Below are 20165 nucleotides of genomic sequence, written 5' to 3' on the forward strand. Positions count from 1 at the left end.
GTGGATGAACCCTGAAGCTGTCTGAGTCCTGAAGGACATAGCTGCCAGAATGGCAAGTGGTGAGAGAATCAACGTGAGGGCAAATCTCACCAATCCACCCGTCACACATGAATCTATCCGTGACAGTATCGTAGGAGTAACTGCACAGTCCTGTGGAGACAGTCCCGTCTTCACACTGAGGACACCTTCATTGTGGTTTTAAAAAAAAATTACTTTACAGGATGAGGGCATCACTGGCAAGCCCAGCATTCATTGCCCTTGAGAAGGTGGTGGTGAGGCACCTTCCTGAACCGCTGCAGTCCGTGTGGTGCAGGTACTCACACAGTGCTGTTAGGGCAACTAGGGATGGGCAACAAATGCTGGCCTTGCCAGCGACACCCACATCCCGCGAATGAATAAATTAAAGAAAATTCCAAAAATGTGGACAAACAACATACCATAGTGTATTGGTTATATATAACTGGACTAGTAATCAAGAGGCCTGGACTAATAATCCAGAGAATACGAGTTCAAATCCCACCATGGAAGTTTGAGAATTTGACTTTGCTTGTGACGCGGAGAATGAATTATGTTTTAAAATCTGCTCCTTAATCAAGAGGTGTTTGGCAAGAATGATCACTGAATGTGACAGACCCACTGCGCTCATACCTTGCTCATGCTCTCCATGCCTCCTGCTACCACAATATTGGAGCTCCCGGTTATGATGGCCTGTGCTGCGAGACACACCGCTTTCAGCCCGGAGCCGCAAATCATCTGACAACTCCATGCTGGCACCAGATGTGGGATTTCTGCACCGACACTAGCCTGGCGGGCAGGATTCTGTCCTTGGCCTACAAAATGATGAAAGAAAAATGTTGTAACAATGCTTTCACAGCTCAAAGCACAAAAACATTATGTTAAAAAATTGCAAGATGTGGGAATGTTTCATGAAAAGTTACTGAGGTTATTTTCTCGTGTGATCCTCAGTGTGTCAGGGCATCCACAGTGTAAAAAAAATCAGGGAAACTACAAAATAAAAGGCGATGGTAGATGAGTGTTAAAAAAACAGCAGGGACTAGCAAAACTGAAAAAAATGAGGAATAGAGCCTGAAAAAACACAGAAAGAATGTGTCACATTTGGGGGACTGATGCTTGTTTTCAATCACATGGTCTAGAAAGCCAATCAGGAGTAAGTAGCTCAAAGATTCAAGCTGAATGTGGCCGATGGCAAGAATCGGCTAATCAGAGATAAACATCGGTAATTAAAGTGAAAAACAGGAAGTAGAATCATAGAATGATACGTGCAGAAGGAGGCCATTCGGCCCATCGTGCCTGCTCTTTGAAAGTGCTATCCAATTAGTACCATTCCCCAGCTCTTTTCCCACAACCCAGCACATTTTTCCTTTTCAAGTATTTATCCAATTCCCTTTTGAAAGTTATTATTGAATCTGCTTCCACCACCCTTTCAGGCAGTATAACAACTTGCTGCATAAACTTTTGTTTCCTCATGTCGCCTGTGGTTCTTTAGCCAGTTACCTTAAATATGTATCCTTTGGTTACCGACCCTTCTGCCACTAGAAACAGTTTCTCCTTATATACTCTATCAAAACCCTTCAAGATTTTGTACAACTCTTATCAAATCTCCCCTTATACTCCAGCCGGGGCCTATATAGTGTTTTATAATGGTTTAACATAACTTCCTGCTCCCTCGACCCTATTTCCACCAAACTGCTGACCACCTAACTTCCCTTCCTGGCCACAATGTTAGCTGATGATAACGGTTCTCTCTCCTGAGATACTCTCCCCTCCCCTTCAAATCTGCCATCACCCACCTCTTCAAAATAAACACTCTTGACCCTTCTATCTTTGCAAACTACTGGCCCATCTCCAAAGTCCTTGAGCATGTTGTCGCCTCTCAAATCCGTGCCCAAATCCGTCCCACCTTTTCCAGAACTCTATGCTGAATCCCTCTAATCAGGATTCCGCCCCACCACAGTACTGAAACAGCCTTTATCAAAGTCACAATTGTGACTGTGACCGTGGTAAACTATCCCTCCTCGTCCTTATTGACCTATCTGCAGCCTTTGACAAGGTTGACCACTCCATCCTCCTCCAACGCCTCTCCTCCCTCGTCCAGCTGGGTGGGACTGCACTCGCCTGGTTCCACTCTTATCTATCCAGTCATAGCCAGAGAATCACCTGCAATGGCTTCTCTTTCCACTCCCGCACCATTACCTCTGGTGGCCCCAAGGATCCATCCTTGGCTCCCTCCTATTTCTCATCTACATGCTGCCCCTTGGCAACATCTTCCGAAAACACTTCAGGTTCCACATGTACGCCGATGACACCCAGTCTATCTCATTACTACCTACCTTGACCCCCGCCGCTGCCGGTCGGTGTTCCCCGACAGCTTCGCGCCTCGCGAAGCTGCCAGTGGCTGGGCGGTGCGGCCGCCCTTAAAGGGGAGGGCGTACTGCCATGGCCGCTATTTTGTTTTATTTGTCGGCCAACCCGAGTCGGCTCGACGATGGCAGCTGCTGGTTTGGCCATGCCGCCAATAGGCAGCCGGGCCACCAACAGGCATCCCAGTACCCGCCTTGGGTGCTGGGCTACTACCTCCAGTGGGCTCTACGGAGGCCTGATATCGTCCCTCCCCTTTAAGTGAAGGGAGAGACGTTGCGACGCGTCAGCGTGACGCAACACAGCCGCATCGTGCTGACGTCATCACTGCCGTGCTCTCGACTTGATACTACCTCCAACAGCGCCCGAAAGCGCTGGGAGGTGGTTTCTTGAACGGCACGGTGGGCAATTTCCCCCCCCCCCCATTGTTTTTAGTCCTTCAGTGTGCTTGTGATTAAATCCAGCTTTGATATCCACAACCCCGCCCCCCCCACCCCAAAACTGACTCTGATAATTGATCAGTGGTCTAGACACGGTCTAAAGTCAGACATGAAAAATAGCTAATAAAAACAGAAAATGCTGGAAATACTCAGGTCAGGCAGCATCCGTGGAGAGAGAAACAAGTTAACGTTTCAGATCGATGACCTTTGTCATGAAAAATAGCTCTTGGGTTAGGTACTAAACAATACCCAATGCCGATGGAACAGGAGCAAAGGGAGGATATTGGCAAAAAAAATATTAAAATTGACATTAACTTATCTTTGCTGTCTAACAACAATTTTTAAAACCTCATTGTTCCCCCAGTAGCTCAGTCTGTGCTAGACCTCAGCCAGGGCTGTGGTAGGAGCACTACAATTAGCCTCAGCATCCTGGAGTTAGGGAGTGGCGGGGGCAATTAAATAAATTAGACAGTGTTCTTGTTCCCTGATCGCTAACTAATGACCCGCTTCCCTCCACTTGAATGCATGTGTCCAAATGTAGGGCGAGGCTATGAGTGGGCTGTAATGCGATGTCCCCTCCAGAATCAGATAGCCCATTAACATTCACTGTTGATGCCTACATATGAACAATTTCCACCTACAAAATATACCAGAGAACTGCAGGATAAGAGAAGAAAGAAATTGGCGAAGAAATACACTATAATTTAATGTTAATAAGAAACTTCACATTTTTCAGACTTCTTAACATCTATAGTCATTATCCCAAAAGCAGCTTTGCCACCATTCCTAGGGGCTGAAATTGCCCTCCGCGGGAAATTGGGGAGGGCAATTTGAATTATCAGGAAATTTATCGCCCGGCGGGGGTCAGAGGAAAGAGCCGGAAAATTTGTCTCCTTAACTCTGACAATGCCTCCCAGCGCTTTGGGGCGCTGTTTGAGGCAGTGTCGGGGCGGGTTTGCATCGGGAGCAGGGCGGTGTCTATGTCAGTGCGGCGGCTCTGGTGCCAAACTGCCAGAGCCTGGATTCCCGGCTTTAAACCCCCATCCTGCAAAACCCCGGCGCTGCAACCCCCTGGAGCTTTTGCAAAACGCTCACTTTTTGCCTCAGTACTTAAAGGGGAGGCCAACATGCAACCCACTGGACCACCAGGGAATGATTCGGACAGGCCAGCAGCCTGGTACCCAAGAGGAGTACCCAACAAGCGGCCGCCATTGTCCGGCCGCCAATTAAAACAAAATGGCGGCCGCAGCCATACACCCTGCCTTTTAAAGGCGGCTGCACCGACCAGCCATTGGCAGCTTCCCGCCGCACGAAGCTGTTGGAGGCACTGAGTGGCTGTGGCCACGCTCCCACGGAACAATTTTCCCCGCGGGGCGGAAAAGGGGTCAGTTCGTGGCCGACAATGGGTCGGAGCGCCGGGTGGGGTGGAAACATGGGGCACGCAGAAACCCGTTCCAGCCGCCCCCGACTCGGGGGCAATTCTGGATGGGTCGGCCCCGCGGAAAGGCCATACCGTCCCAAAGAATGACTAAAAAAATGATTAAGAAAGGGAAGATAGACTATGAAAGTAAACCAGCACGAAATATAAAAACAGATAGCAAGAGTTTCTATAGCTATATAAAAAGGAAAAGAGTGGCGAAAGTAAATGTTGGTCCCTTAGAGGACCAGACCGGGGAACTAGTATTGGGGAACATGGAGATGGCAGAAACTCTGAACAAATATTTTGTATCAATCTTTACGGTAGAGGATACTAACAATATTACAACAGTGGATAGTCAAGGGGCTGTAGGGGGGGAGGAACTTAACACGATCACTAAGGAGGTGGTACTCAGTAAGATAAATGGGACTAAATGCAGAAAAATCCCCTGGACCTGATGGCTTGCAGCCTAGGGTCTTAAGAGAAGTAGCGGCACGGATTGTAGATGCATTGGTTGTAATTTAGGAAAATTCCATGGATTCTGGAGAGGTCCCAGCCGATTGGAAAACTGCAAATGTAACGCCCCTATATAAAAGAGGCAGACAAAAAGCAGGAAACTATAGACCAGTTAGCCTAACATCTGTGGTTGGGAAAATGTTGGGAGTCCATTATTAAAGAAGTCGTAGCAGGACATTTGGAAAAGCAAAATTCAGTCAGGCAGAGTCAGCATGGATTTATAAAGGGGAAGTCATGTTTGACAAATTGGCTGGAATTCTTTGAGGATGTAACGAACAGGGTGGATAAAGGGGAGCCAGTGGATGTGGTGTATTTGGACTTCTAGAAGGCATTTGACAAGGTGCCACATAAAAGGTTACTGCACAAGATAAAAGTTCACGGGGTTGGGGGTACTATATTAGCATGGATAAAGGATTGGCTAACTAACAGAAAACAGAGAGTCAGGATAAATGGTTCATTCTCAGGATGGCAATCAGTAACTAGTGGGGTGCCGCAGGGATCAATGCTGGGACCCCAACTATTTACAATCTATATTAACGACTTGGAAGAAGGGACCGAGTGTAACGTAGCCAAGTTTGCTGACGATACAAAGATGGGAGAAAAAGCAATGTGTGAGGAGGACACAAAAAATCTGCAAAAGGACAAAGACAGGCTAAGTGAGTAGGCAAAAATTTGGCAGACGCAGTATAATGTTGGAAAGTGTGAGGTCATGCACTTTGGCAGAAAAAAATCAAAGAGCAAGTTATTATTTAAATGGAGAAAAATTGCAAAGTACTGCAGTACAGTGGGATCTGGGGGTATTTGTGCATGAAATACAAGAGGATAATATGCAGGTACAACAAGTGATCAAGAAGGCCAATGGAATCTTGGCCTTTATTGCAAAGGGGATCGAGTATAAAAGCAGGGAAGTCTTGCTACAGTTATACAGGGTATTGGTGAGGCCACACCTGGAATACTGCGTGCAGTTTTGGTTTCCATATTTACGAAAGGATATACTTACTTTGGAGGCAGTTCAGAGAAGGTTCATTGAGTTGATTCCAGAGATGAGGGGGTTGACCTATGAGGAAAGGTTGAGTAGGTTGGGCCTCTACTCATTGGAATTCAGAAGAATGAGAGGTGATTTTATCGAAACGTATAAGATTATGAGGAGGCTTGACAAGGTGGATGCAGCGAGGATGTTTCCGCTGATAAGGGAAACTAGAACCTGAGGGCATAATCTTAGATTAAGGGGCTGCCCATTTAAAACTGAGATGAGGAGAAATTTCGTCTCTCAGAGAGTTGTGAATCTGTGGAATTCGTTGCCTCAGAGAACTGTGGAAGCTGGGACATTGAATAAATTTGAGACAGAAATAGACAGTTTCTTAAACAATAAGGGAATAAGGGGTTATGGAGAGCGGGCAACGAAGTGGATCCGAGTCCATGATCTGATCAGCCATGATCGTATTAAATGGCGGAACAGGCTCGAGGGGCCCTATGGCCTACTCCTGCTCCTACTTCTTATATTCCTATGTTTTTATGTCCCATCAGAGGCGCTAATGGGCCTTAAAAAAAAAGGGCAACCCCTCCCCCCCCAGTATTGTTACAGAATCATGGAAACTTAAAGCACAGAAGGCGACCATTTGGCCCGTTGTGCCTGTGCTGGCTCTTAGAAAGAACAGTCGTGCTTAGTCTCACACCCCCGCTTTTTATCTGTAACCCTACAAGTTCCTCATCCTCAAGTAACTGCCCAAGTCCCAGTCCAACTCCGAAGTGATTATTTGCAACAACTTTTTTGTGTCCTTCTGCGCATGCACGCCTTGGACTCCGCCTCATTTTGCGCATGCACACTCGATCCGGTCGCGCATGCATAGTACGATATACGTGGAAGCCGGAAGTGTGGCCGGATCACGATTCGCGTGGAGCTCATTGCCGCTCGAGCCTGAAGCTGGAGCTGCTTCTAGGTTATCTCCAGGACTTTCGCCTAGAATAGCGCTGTGATTATCTACACAAACATTTTTGCGGCCTTCTGAAAGAGAGAAAAAATTGGAGGTGGGAGAGAGAGAGTGGGGCAGAGAGAGAGACTGGGGGGGGGGGGGGAGAGAGAGACTGGGGGGGGGGGGGAGAGAGAAACTGGAGGGAGAGAGAGAGTCTGGGGGAGAGAGAGAGAGAGAGAGACCGGGGGCGGAGAGGATCGGAGGGGAGAGAGGGAATTCAGATCAGGTTCATCCAACCCCACCCACATCACGTTCTCCCTGTCCTCCCCCTACACCTGGTTGATTTCTCTGAAAGCTCGGTGTGTGTGTGACAAGTAACATAACTGGAGTGGATGAAGTCCGGAAGTCGCAACACTGTCACTATTCACTTCATATCCATAAACCTGTTAACAATCCGTGACCCACACACAATGCCCCATCTGTGGCACGGGGAGGGTAAGATCAGGAACTTGTTGGGGGAGAAGGCCATGAATCTGTGGGGAAGGAACTTGGGCAGGGGGAGCATGTCAGGAACTTGAGGGGGGGGGGGTGCGGACAGGAACGTGTTATGGGGGGGGGGGGGAGGTCTTAACCCGTGAGAGTGAGCCCTGCCTGTTCCAAGTGAGCTCTCTTCTGTCTGGAGTCTGCAGTCAGAATGGCTCGAATTACACTTTGCAAAGTCACTGATTATGTAGACAGGGCGGTTCTAATTACACATTCCAGAGAAACAGCTGGGTGTGTCTTAACTCTTTTAGAGTTTATCTGTAAAACAAAACATTAAACCGTGCCACCCGAACTGGGTGACACACCAGACATTTACAAGGCCCTTTTTTTACTTTTTTTTGTCTTTTTTTGTGTTTTTCTTTTTTGGGTTTTTTTTTTTGGGCACTAAAATCACAATTTTTCCCCAGTGCCCCCTATAAAAGGGAAGGGGGACACTAAAAGCACCGGCAATTAAAACAAATTAAACTTTAAAACGTAAAATAAAATTAAAATTTGGTTGCCGGGCGTGATGATGCACTCCAGTCCCTCCGGTGCCCACCTCTCGCGGAAGGCCGCGAGCGTACCGGTGGACACCGCGTGCTCCATCTCCAAGGACACCCTGGACCGGATGTAAGAGCGGAAGAGAGGCAGGCAGTCAGGTTGAACGACCCCCTCGACCGCCCGCTGCCTGGACCGGCTGATGGCACCCTTGGCCGTGCCCAGGAGCAGTCCTACGAGGAGGCCTTCGGACCTACCCGCTCCCCTCCGCACAGGGTGCCCAAAGGTCAGGAGAGTGGGACTGAAGTGCAGCCAGAATTTCAGGAGCAGCCCCTTCAAATAATAAAACCTGGGTGTGCCTTATCCTCCAAGGGGACCAATCAGGTCATGTAATCAAGGGGACCCAATCAGAGCATTTCGCTGTTGCAAATAAGTGCGTCCTATTTATCCCTCAACCAACATTTCAAACTGATTATCTGGTCATTATCACATTGGTGTTTGCAAATTGCTGTGCGCAAATTTGCTGCCGTGTTTCCTATATTGCAATAGTGACTAAAATGGCCTATAAAATGAAAAATCATCAATCTCGGTACCTTGTTTCCACCACTAGCGTGATCGGAGCCCAAGAGAGGCGTGAGTTCAGGGCCAGGGGTCCGGGGCATCACGGGAAAGCCCACACTGCGATATGTGTGCGCAGTGGGTCCATGCAGCACAGCAGGTCTCCAGTTGTCTTGGGTAATCCTTGCCACTGGACCAAGACCTAACTCTGTCAAGCCCGTGTGGTGGCTGGTGTGCAATGGCCACCACACATTAAAAAAATCCACGCACAGGCATCTTCCACCCTTGAGGATGTAGTTCGGGTTCTTCTTCGAAACACCTGTGAACTCATCCTTTTTTTTGGCGTGGAAGCAAGTTTCGAGGGACCGCCTATGCTGATGAATAGTGACTGCGCTTCAAAAATACTTAATTGACTGTAAAACACTTTGGGACATCCTGAGGTCATGAAAGGTTCTATATAAATGCATGTCTTTCTTTTGTTTTCTTTGCAACCCTCATCTTCATTACCTCCCAATTACAATACTGTACCTGCAGTTAAAACATGTCCTAAAATTACTTCAGACACATCTTCTGGTTGGATATTTGCTCTCTTCAGGACTTCTTTTATCACCACAGAAGCCAAGTGATGGGCAGCCAGGCTAGATAAACTGCCATTGAAGGAACCTGCACAGACAAACAAATCCATAGCATCAAAATTTACTAAGATAGCACAAGATGTACAATCTAAAAAGAATCTAGATTTCCCAAGGAAACATTTATTAATGGGGCACTTTGTTAATTTGCTGTTCCTTATTTTCTGATTTCTCCTATTTGAATTTTGTGAGCCTGGAGGTTTGGAAAGGACTGTTCTTCGCAGTGTTGCCTCAATGGTGGATAAATTCTAAAACAGAAAACCGATCTGCAACCTATCAGCAATTTGAGATATAGGGAATTAAACTTCACATGTTGCCCCAAGGTAAACAGTCTTTAAGCAACCCAGAAATACAAATGCACAGATGCCAGGGTAGAGTTTCCACAGAGAATCCCCAATCTCTTGCCGAAGCTTTGATGGAAACCCTGCAGAAACAGTGTTAGCAGCAATTTCTGCCAAAGTTATGGCAGGAGACCAGAAGAACCCCCACAGAAATTCCAGGCACTCCAGTTTGGAAAACATTTAAATAGAAAATGCTGGAAATATACAGCAGGTGTGTAAGAATCTGAAAATAGAAAAAGTGGGTCAACAGTTTTGGTTGATCATTCTGCCAGAACTCATCAGAATTCTGATGATGGGCTACATCTGAAATGCTAACTCATCTTTTCTTTTTACGACTGCTGACTTACCTGCTGTGTATTTCCAGCATTTTCATTTATTTTCTTTTATCACCAACCAATTATTTTTAAATCACCCTGGGCTGGATTTTCCAGTCCGTTGCGCTCCGGGTTTCGCCCCGGAACAGCGTGAAAGGCGGCGGTGAGGTTTCCAGCGCCCCACCACGATCCTCCGGTTGGGTTTTGCGGCGCGCCGAGCAGCACTGCCCAGAAGAGCAGCACCGGGTGTGCAACGTCACTGGTTGCGAAAGCGGCGGGAGCTTTGAGTGTTGCCTGGCCCGTCCACTCAGAACTGTGCCCGCAATGACCCCCTGGGAAATCAAGGCGGTCCAGCGATCCCCTCAGTGGAGAAGAAGGTAATGGACTCCAAAAGTAAGTGCGAGTGCTTTTTGTTTTAATTTTTTATGCGATTTGTGTTGCGGTGGCATGGGCAATGTTTTAGGAATGTTTTTATGGGTTTTTTTTTTAAGGTTCCCCCACTCCCACCCCTCCCCTCCAAGGCCTCTCTCAGAGCACTCCCTGGCTGGCTGTTTAGCTTGGGAGTTTCCCTTCCTTGCATCAAGAGGTGTACAACGCCTCCCTTGGAGCTGTGCCCCCGACGCAGGGCCCAAGTGCCCAAACTTAAATACTAAAGCGCAAACTATTCCTGGCCGATAGCTTTCCTGCCCTGCCACCATTATCATCCCGAAAACAAAAAAGACTAAAATCCAGCCCCAAGTCTCTGAGCATTTCCTGCAACGGAATGCAAGCACAGGGGACAGGCACAATGGGGGACTGGAGGCCAAATTTAAATGAAAAAAACTTAAAAGATACATTCCTGAAAAATACAACACTGTGAAGTTTACAGTTTACTTCCTTTAGTATATGAACCAGATGCTGGATTTATCCATTTCTACAAATCCAAAGCTACCTTGACTATACTTCCTCCCAACACACTTCCTGTATGGACCCTATTCCATTCTCCCAGTTTCTATCTCCGTCGCATCTGTTCTGACGATGCCTCCTTCCATACTAGTGCTTCCGACATGTCTTCTTCTTTCCTCAAGCAAGGATTCCTCTCCACCGTGATTCACAGGAGCCTTGACCGTGTCCATCCCATTTCCCGCACTTCTGCTCTCACCCCTTCCCCTCCCTCCCAGAACCACGACAGGGTTCCAAGCCACCAGCCTCCACGTTCAACAAATCATCCTCTGCCATTTCTGCCACCTCCAGCGTGATGCCACCACCAAACACATCTTCCCGTCCCCTCCCAGCATTCCGAAGGGACCATTTCTTCCGCAACACCCCGATCCACTCGTCACTTACCCCTCTTCTTCCAATGGCACCTTCCCGTGTAAGCGCAGAAGATGCATCACCTGCCCTTTCACCTCCTCCCTTCCCACCATCCAGGGCCCAAAACACTCCTTCCAGGTGAAACAACAATTTACTTGTACTTCTTTCAATTTAGTATACAGGTACTGTATTCGCTGCTCATGATGCGGTCTCCTCTACATTGGGGAGACCAAATGCAGATTGGGTGATCTCTTTGCGGGACACCTCTGTTCAGTCCGTAAATATTACCCGAGCTTCCGATCACTTCATTTTAATTCGCTGCCCTACTTTCACTCTGACCTCTCTATCCTCAGCCTCTTGCACTGTTCCAGTGAAGCTCAACGCAAGCTCAAGGAACAGCACGTCTTCTTTCGATCAGGCATTTTACAGCCCTCAACACTTCAGTTCAACAATTTCAGATCATAACCACTGCCCCCATTTTTTTAGATAGCAGCTGTTGGTAATGATTTTGCTATTTCCATTAACACCTCCTCTAGACTCATCCTTTGTCTTTTTACTTGGCTCATTCCAGCCCCCTTTGCCTTGTATCATTATCCCTTTTGTCATTAGTCTCTCCTGCCTTCCACCCTATCAAGACCTTCCCTTTTGTTCTTTCCTCCCCCTTTCCATGCTTAAAACCTGTTACAATTCTAACTTTTTCCAGTTCTGACGAAAGGTAATTGACTTTGTCTCTCTCTCCACCAATCATGTCTGACCCTGCTGAGGATTTCCAACATTTTCTGTTATTATACAAATCCAATATTATTTTTGTACATTCAATGGCTTTCTCTGAATGTTCTCTGCTGACTGTTTGAACTGAGCCTATAAAAAGGCTGCTTTGATCTGCTGTGTCAAAAACCCACCTGGAGTACATATAGAATTACATAGAAATTACAGCACAGAAGCAGGTAATTCGGCTCAGCTGGTCAATGCTGGTGTTTATGCTCCACACAAGGCTCCTCCCACCCTATTTCATCTGACCCTATCAACATAATCTTCTACTTCTTTCTCCCTCATGTGTATATCTAGCCTTCCCTTAAATGCATCTATGCTATTCGCCTCAATTACTCCTTCTGGTCATGACTTCCACATTCTAATCACTCTCTGAGTGAAGATGTTTTCCTGAATTCCCAACTGGATTTATTCGTGATTATCTCATATTTACAGCCTCTAGTTTTGGTCTCCCCCACAAGTGGAAACATCTTCTCGACATCTACCCTATCAAACCCCTTCATAATATTAAAGACCTCTATTATGTCACCCCTCAGCCTTCTCTTTTCTAGTTGCAGTAACAGGTTAAAGCTTGAGAGGACTTTACAACATGTACATTAAGAATCAACACGGTCAGATTTCCGCCAACATTTCCACCACCATCCCGGCTTTATTAAGATCGGCAAGCTGTGTTCCTCAAGTTTTTAAAAACTTTCAATTTGGCACTTTACAGCCTTCTGGCCTCAACAATGAGTTCAACAATTTCAGATCATAACCAGCGCTCTCACTTTCTTGGATAGCAGGAGCTGGTAATGGTTCTGCTCTATTTACTCTGGCTAGATGCTTTGTTTCTTTACTTTTAACATTACCACCCCCATTTTCCCCCTGCCTCTGTACTTGCTTATAAACTGTTGAAACTTAGAATCATTGCGTCATACAGCACAGAAGGAGGCTAAAGCTGGAAGTGTTGATCACTAGCTTTCCCCAAATCTGGACTGAGATAGGACTCCATGGAGCCAAGAAAGATCCATTAAACGATTCTGATTCAAGATTTGGAAAATTTTATTATCTAGGATCCGGTTTAAAGTACGTGTAATTTATTGCTGGTTATCTATGCGCTGTATTCCTCCCCCTGGTGAGGTGCCTTGCCTCCACTCTCCATGTCAAAGGTCCATCCAACTGTCAGAGGGGAAAGAGCCAAAGCTAGCCGGCTGGTCTGCACAACTCGGGGCTGTGTGTCTCAGCCAATCACAGCACTCCAAAACAGGCCATTGGGCCGCAGCCAATCAGGCACTAGCGCGAGCACCATGCCAGACTGTGACGGAAGGTCTGATTGGCTGCGAGCCGCTCTCCTCCCTCCCCTCGCGCCGAGTGAGCCGAGGTCAGAAATGCGGCTTGAGCGGCGCTGCCTGACCGGCGGCCCGCGGGCCAACTGAAATCGGCCCCTCCAACGGCCCTGCACACCGGAACCAGGCTTACAATGGAGCTGCCTGCAGTTTCAAAGGAGGGACAGATCGGGAGTCGAGGGATGGGGTTCGTCTATCGCCCCGGCCCACTCCCCTCCCCGCGCCGAGTGCTCTTACCGATCGGAGTCCTGCCAGCAGACACGATCACCACAGCGTCCTCCTCACTCATGGTGCGAACAATGTGTGTGATGGGTCGGGGAGGAGCCAATGCAGACTGCAGCCGCGCCTCCCACACATGACCTTCTGAGGGGCAGCCCCTTCCAGCCCCAGTTTACACCGGAGGTAATTTTTTTTGATCTGAGGACGAAAACATTTCTTTTGTTACCTTCTCATTGTCATGTATTTAACTGAACACCTCAAGCCGAAGGAGAGCATCTTGATGGCTGTCATGTATTCAATTGTCATTGTAACCCATGTATAAACTGACCTAAGTTGCACACAGTGAGAACATTGACCACTAGGTGGCGAACTTTTGGGAGACACTCCTAACCTGGACTTTCAGGTATAAAAGGGGAAGCTCCACCCATCTACTGCACTTCAGTGCTGGTTAATAAAGGTTACTGGTCACAGAGTGACCTTCTCTCAAATATGGGCCTCGTGTGCATTTATACTGTATAGTAAGGACATATTATTGGCGATGAGAAACTGGGATTTAAACCACGCGAGCATGGCCACTAGCATGGCCACTGTGTTGGTGATGATTGGAACGATTTTATTGAGAGACTACAACAAAGTTTCGTCACTAAGGAATGGCTGGGACAGGATTCGGCCGACAAACGCAGGGCTCATCTGACGGTTTGTGGATCCAGGAAGTACTCTCTGATGAAGGACCTTCTAGTGCCAGAGAAGCCGGTGGAGAAGACTTCTGACGACCTCAGTAAGTTGATCGGGGAGCACTTTAAACCAGCGAGCAGCATGCACATGGTGAGACACCGGTTTTACACTCACCAGTGGCAAGAAGGGCAAAGCGTTCCAGGCTTCATGGCAGACCTCCGGCGACTGGCGAGCCTATGTAAGTTACCAGATGCATGCAGAGTGGAGATGCTGCAAGACTTTTTTTATTGAGGGCATCGGGCACGCTGGGGTTTTCAGGAAACTGATTGAGACTAAAGACTTGACCCTGGAAACGACGGCTCTGATGGCCCAGACATTTATCTCAGGGGAGGAAGAGACCACAATGATGTTTGACAAAAATCTTGGTTTAAATGCAGCAAATGGACAGGGTCAAGATTGTTAATGCGGCACACAGTTCTCCAGGCAGACACGGGCAATTGGACATGACCGAGCGTGTAGTCGAACCTAAAGGGGAAATTCAACAGAGACAATGGCTAGCTGAATGGCGATTCATGCCATTGCAAGGGACAATGCGGCCAGTAATGGGGCCATCAACACCTGTCAATGGTGCGCTTAAGGACAGTTACAGAGAGAGTCAGAGATGATCGACTGGTAATGGACCTTTTGTTTCCCACAACGGCTCATGTTGGAGGTGCGGAGGCAAACACACAGCCAGAGCTTGCAGGTATCAGCAATATACCTGCAGAAACTGTAATGTCAGCGGTCACTTGGCGCGCATGTGCAGGAAGCCCGCAGCTAGGTTGATGTACGAGGAGGACGGGGATGATGTAAGCCCTAAGAGGCCAAATGGACACTGGGGGAAATCGCTGGAAGCTGAAGTTCAGCGAGTTCATGTGGAGCACATATATAGTTCATATACCAGGACGCCACCGATAATGATGAAAGTGCTCCTCAATGGCATCCCAGTATCAATGGAGCTAGACACGGAGGCCAGCCAGTCCCTGATGAGTATCAAACAGTTCAACAAGTTGTGGGCGTCCAAGGCCAGGAGGTCAAAATTATTGCCAATTGACGCACAGCTATGGACATATACAAAGGAGATCATTCCGGTATTAGGCAGCGCCATAGTAGTCGTGACCCACAAAGATTCGGAGAACAGGTTGCCACTCTGGATTGTCCCGGGAGACGGTCCCGCACTGCTGGGGAGGAGTTGGCTGTCTGTCATGAACTGGAAATGGGGTGATGTCAATACAATTTCTTCTGTGGAGCAATTATCATGCTCACAGGTACCTGGACAAATTTGACTCACTATTTCAACCCGGCATTGGCACTTTCATGGCGACCAAGGTAGTGATTCATACAAACCCGGATGCCGTGCTAGTACACCACAAGGTCAGAGGGTGCCGTACGTGATGCGGGAAAAGATAGAAGGCGAATTGGACCGCCTGCTGAGGGAAGGCATCACCTCGCCAGTCGAATTCAGTGATTGGGTCAGCCCGATTGTGCCGGTGCTCAAAGCGGATGGGTTGGTCAGGATATGTGGTGATTACAAGGCCACCATCAATCGGGTGGGTGTCACTCCAAGACCAGTACCCGCTACCGAGAGTGGAGGACCTCTTTGCGACGCTATCCGGTGGCAAACTTTTTTCAAAATTGGACCTGACCTCAGCTTACGTGACCCAGGAGCTGGCAAGTGAGTCGAAGAAGCTGACCACCATCACGACACACAAGGGGTTGTTTGAGTACAACAGATGTCCGTTTGGGATTCGCTTGGCCGCCGTGATCTTTCAACGAAATATGGAAAGCCTCCTCAAGTCGATTCCAAGTTCAGTGGTTTTTCAAGACGACCTCCTCATCACGGGTTGTGATATTGAAGAACACCTCCACAACCTGGAGGAGGTGCTACGCAGACTGGACCAGGTATGCAACTGAAAAAGGCGAAGTGGGTCTTCCTAGCTCCAGAGGTAGAATTCCTGGGGATGAGGGTAGCAGCAGACGGGATAAGACCTAGTGCGTCCAAAACAGAAGCGAGCCAGAGAGCACCCAAACCCCGTAACACGACGGAGCTGCGTTCGTTCCTGGAGCTCCAGAACTATTTTGGTAACTTTCTTCCCAAATTGAGCACGCTGTTAGAGCCGCTACACGTGCTCCTACGCAAAGGTCGCGAATGGGTTTGGGGGTACAGCCAGGAAAGGGCTTTTAATAGAGCACGAAATTTGTTATGCTCCAACAATCTGTTAACGCTATATGACCCATGTAAGAAACTCATTTTAACGTGCGACGCGTCGTCCTATGGGGTCAGATGTGTGTTGCAGCATGTTAATGCCAAGGATCAGTTACAGCCGGTAGTTTATGCCTCCAGAAGTCTGTCCCAGGCAGAACGGGGCTAGGGGATGGTAGAAAAGGAAGCGCTTGCATGTGTATATGCTGTAAAAAGAAAAAAAGCACCAGTACCTATTTGAGCTGGAGACAGATCACAAACCCCTAACGTCCCTTTTGGCCGACAAGAAGGCCATAAATGCAAATGCATCGGCCCGCATACAGAGGTGGGCACTTGCGTTAGCCGCCTATGACGATACAATTCGGCACAGACCGGGCACTGAAAACTGCGCCGATGCACTCAGCAGGCTCCCACACGCCACCACCGAGGGGGCAACCGAGCATGCTGCTGAGATGGTCATGGCTATTGAAGCTTTCGAAAGCGAAGGCTCACCAGGGACAGCCCGTCAGATTAAAATCTGGCCAAATAGAGACCCGCTACTGTCTTTAGTCAAGAAATGTGTCCTGAATGGGGACTGGGCAGCCACGTATGGGGCATGCCCTGAGGAATTCAAACTATTTCACAGGCGCAAGGATGAACTCTCGATTCAGGCCGATTGCCTAGTATGGGGAAACTGAGTAGTCATGCCCCAGATGGGCAGAGAGATGTTCGTCAGAAAACTCCACAATGAGCACCCGGGCATTGTCATGACGATGCCAATTGCCAGGTCACATGTTTGGTGGCCAGGGATAGACGCAGACCTGGAACTGTGTGTTCGCAGGTGCAACACGTGTGCTCAGCTGGGCAATGCGCCCAGAGAACCCCCCCTTAGTCCCTGGTCCTGGCCCGCCAAGCCATGGTCATGCATCCATGTGGACTACGCAGGTCCTTTCATGGGAAAAATGTTTTTGGTTGTAGTAGACGCCTACTCCAAATGGATCGAGTGTGACATTCTCAATTCAAGCACATCCTCTGCCATGGTAGAAAGTCTACAGGCAATGTTCGCCGCCCATGGTCTGCCGGACGTCTTGGTCAGCGAAAATGGCCCGTGCTTTACAAGCATTGAATTCCAGGACTTCATGGCAGGAAATGGTATCAACCCAGTCAGAACGGCACCGTTCAAGCCGGCCTCAAACGGCCAGGCGGAACAAGCAGTGCAGATAATCAAACAGGATGCTCAGAATCCAAGGGAGTTCCCTACAAAGCCGCTTATCACGCCTCCTGTTGGCCAATAGATCCCGACCACACTCGCTCACAGGGGTCCCACCCGCAGAGCTGCTAATGAAAAGGACGCTCAAAACCAGGTTATCCTTTATACGCCCCACCATGAAAGAAATTGTTGAGAGCAGGCGCCAGTCACAATGTGACTACCATGACGGGGAATGCGAGGGCGCGATGTATTGATGCCAATGACCCTGTCTTTGTCCTCAACTACGCTGCAGGACCTAAATGGCTCGCAGGCACTGTGATTGCCAAAGAGGGGAATAGGATTCTGGTAGTTTAACTTACCAATGGACAAATCTGCCGCAAACACGTGGATCAAACAAAAAGGAGGTTCAGCACCCCCATAGAAGAAGCAGAGGAAGAACACGATGTAGAGTTCACTCCTCCACAGGTGACCGAACACCGGAACCAAGTGGAGGAGAGCCCAGTCACTGTGGGCAGTCCGGACAGGCCTGAGGCACCGCAAACAGCAGACACTCAGGCCAGCGCCCAACAACTGGAGCCCCAACTCAGGCGCTCTACAAGGGAGCGTAAACCACCAGAGCGACTTAACCTGTGATCCCAATAAGACTTTGGGGGGGAGATGATGTCATGTATTTAACTGTCATTGTAACCCATGTATAAACTGACCTAAGTTGTACACCGTGAGAACATTGACCACTAAGTTGTGAACTTGTGGGGGACACTCCTAACCTGGACTTTCAGGTATAAAAGGGGAAGCTCCACCCACCTACTGCACTTCAGTGCTGGCTAATAAAGGTTACTGGTCACAGAGTGACCTTCTCTCAAGTATGAGCCTCGTGTGCATTTATACTGTATAGTAAGGACATATTACTCATGTTCAACGTTAGTAATATGAACGTGTAAACTACACATTTGATGCTGTAGACTCATCCTAGTTCAATCCTTCGACGTTGTCATCATCATCATAGGCAATCCCTCGGAATCGAGGAAGACTTGCTTCCATTCTTAAAATGAGTCCTTGGGTGGCTGAATAGTCCAATACGAGAGCCACAGTCCCTGTTACGGGTGGGACAGAGTCATTGAGGGTAAGGGAGGGTGGGACAGATTTGCCGCACGCTCTTTCCTCTGCCTGCGCTTGATTTCTGCATGCTCTCGGCGATGAGACTCGAGGTGTTCAGCGCCCTCCCGGATGCACTTCCTCCACAGGCAGTCTTTGGCCAGTGACTCCTAGGTGTTGGCGGGGATATGGCACTTTATCAGGGAGGCTTTGAGGGTGTCCTTGTAACGTTTCCTCTGCCCGCCTTTGGCTCATTTACCGTGAAGGAGTTCCGAGTAGAGCACTTGCTTTGGGAGTCTCGTGTCTGGCATGCGGACAATGTGGCCTGCACAGCGGAGCTGATCATAGAAACATAGAAAATAGGTGCAGGAGTAGGCCATTTGGCCCTTCGAGCCTGCACCGCCATTCAATGAGTTCATGGCTGAACATGCAACTTCAGTACCCCATTCCTGCTTTCTCGCCATACCCCTTGATCCCCCTAGTAGTAAGGACTACATCTAACTCCTTTTTGAATATATTTAGTGAATTAGCCTCAACAACTTTCTGTGGTAGAGAATTCCACAGGTTCACCACTACCTGGTTGAAGAAGTTTCTTCTCATCTCGGTCCTAAATGGCTTACCCCTTATCCTTAGACTGTGACCCCTTCAAGTGTGGTCAGTGCTTCAATGCTGGGGATTGTACGTGGCTTCTGAACCATAAATAATCCGGTCTGGAAGTCTTGGTCCTAGTAGAATTCAATTCCATTTTTATTTCAGTTGGTAGTTACAGGTAAGATCAGGATCCTATCTGATTCAGATTTCCTAGCTTTGGTAATCAATATAAGAACGTAAGAAATAGGAGCAGGAGTAGGCCATATGGCCCCTCAAGTCTGCTCCACTATTCAATATGATCATGGCTGATCCAATCATGGACTCAGCTCCACTTCCCTGCCCGCTCCCCATAACCCCTTATTCCCTTATCGGTTAAGAAACTGTCTATCTCTGGAAACATCCTCTCTGCATCCACCTTGTCAAGCCCCCTCATAATCCTATACGTTTCGATAAGATCACCTTTCATTCTTCGGAATTCCAATGAGTAGAGGCCCAACCTACTCAACCTTTCCTCATAAGTCAACCCCCTTATCCCCGGAATCAACCTAGTGAACTTTCCCTGCACTGCCTCCAAAGCAAGTATATCCTTTTGTAAATATGGAAACCAAAACTGCACGCAGTATTCCAGATGTGGCCTCACCAATACCTTATATAACTGTAGCAAGACTTCCCTGCTTTTATACTCCTTCCCCTTTGTAATAAAGGCCAAGATTCCATTGGCCTTCCTGATCACTTGCTGTACCTGCATACTAACCTTTTGTGTTTCATGCACCAGGCCCCCTGTTTCCGCTGTACTGCAGCACTTTGCAATTTTTCTCCATTTAAATAATAGCTTGCTCTTTGATTTTTTTCTGCCAAAGTGCATAACCTCACATTTTCCAACATTATACTCCATCTGCCAAATGTTTGCCCACTCACATAGCCTGTCTCTGTCATTTTGCTGTTTTTTTGTGTTCTCACACATTGCTTTCCCTCCCATCTTTGTAGCGTCAACAAATTTGGCTACGTTACACTCGGTCCCTTCATCCAAGTCGTTAATATAGATTGTAAACAGTTGGGGTCCCAGCACTGATCCCTGTGGCACCCCTCTAGTTATTGATTGCCAATCCGAGAATGAACCATTTATCCCAACTCTCTGTTTTCTGTTAGTTAGTCAATCAACTCACTAAACGTGCTATTCACATCATTCTCAGCATCGTGAATGCTCCAGAGCAAATCCACCCGCAACTCCAGTT

At 48.1% G+C, this 20165-nt stretch overlaps 1 protein-coding gene and 1 long non-coding RNA gene across 2 annotated transcripts in view; one reads left to right on the top strand and one right to left on the bottom strand.

The window, feature by feature from the left end:
- Positions 1-13240, bottom strand: part of acat2 (acetyl-CoA acetyltransferase 2) — a 36056-nt gene extending 22816 nt beyond the window's left edge. Inside the window, exons 1-3 of the mRNA XM_070889713.1 lie at positions 13157-13240; positions 8772-8906; positions 649-830 (exon numbers count right to left, since the gene is read on the bottom strand). Coding sequence (XP_070745814.1) covers positions 649-830; positions 8772-8906; positions 13157-13208 — 369 coding nt within the window. The 5' untranslated portion in view covers positions 13209-13240. The remainder of the gene's footprint in view (positions 1-648; positions 831-8771; positions 8907-13156) is intronic.
- LOC139273178 (uncharacterized) lies at positions 12993-18107 on the top strand. Its single transcript, XR_011595031.1, has 2 exons — positions 12993-15754; positions 17537-18107. It is a non-coding gene; the product is annotated as an uncharacterized lncRNA (long non-coding RNA).
- The last annotated feature ends 2058 nt before the right edge of the window (positions 18108-20165 follow it).

Source organism: Pristiophorus japonicus, chromosome 9 (genome assembly GCF_044704955.1).
Source record: "Pristiophorus japonicus isolate sPriJap1 chromosome 9, sPriJap1.hap1, whole genome shotgun sequence".
Taxonomy (NCBI): Eukaryota; Metazoa; Chordata; class Chondrichthyes; family Pristiophoridae; genus Pristiophorus; species Pristiophorus japonicus.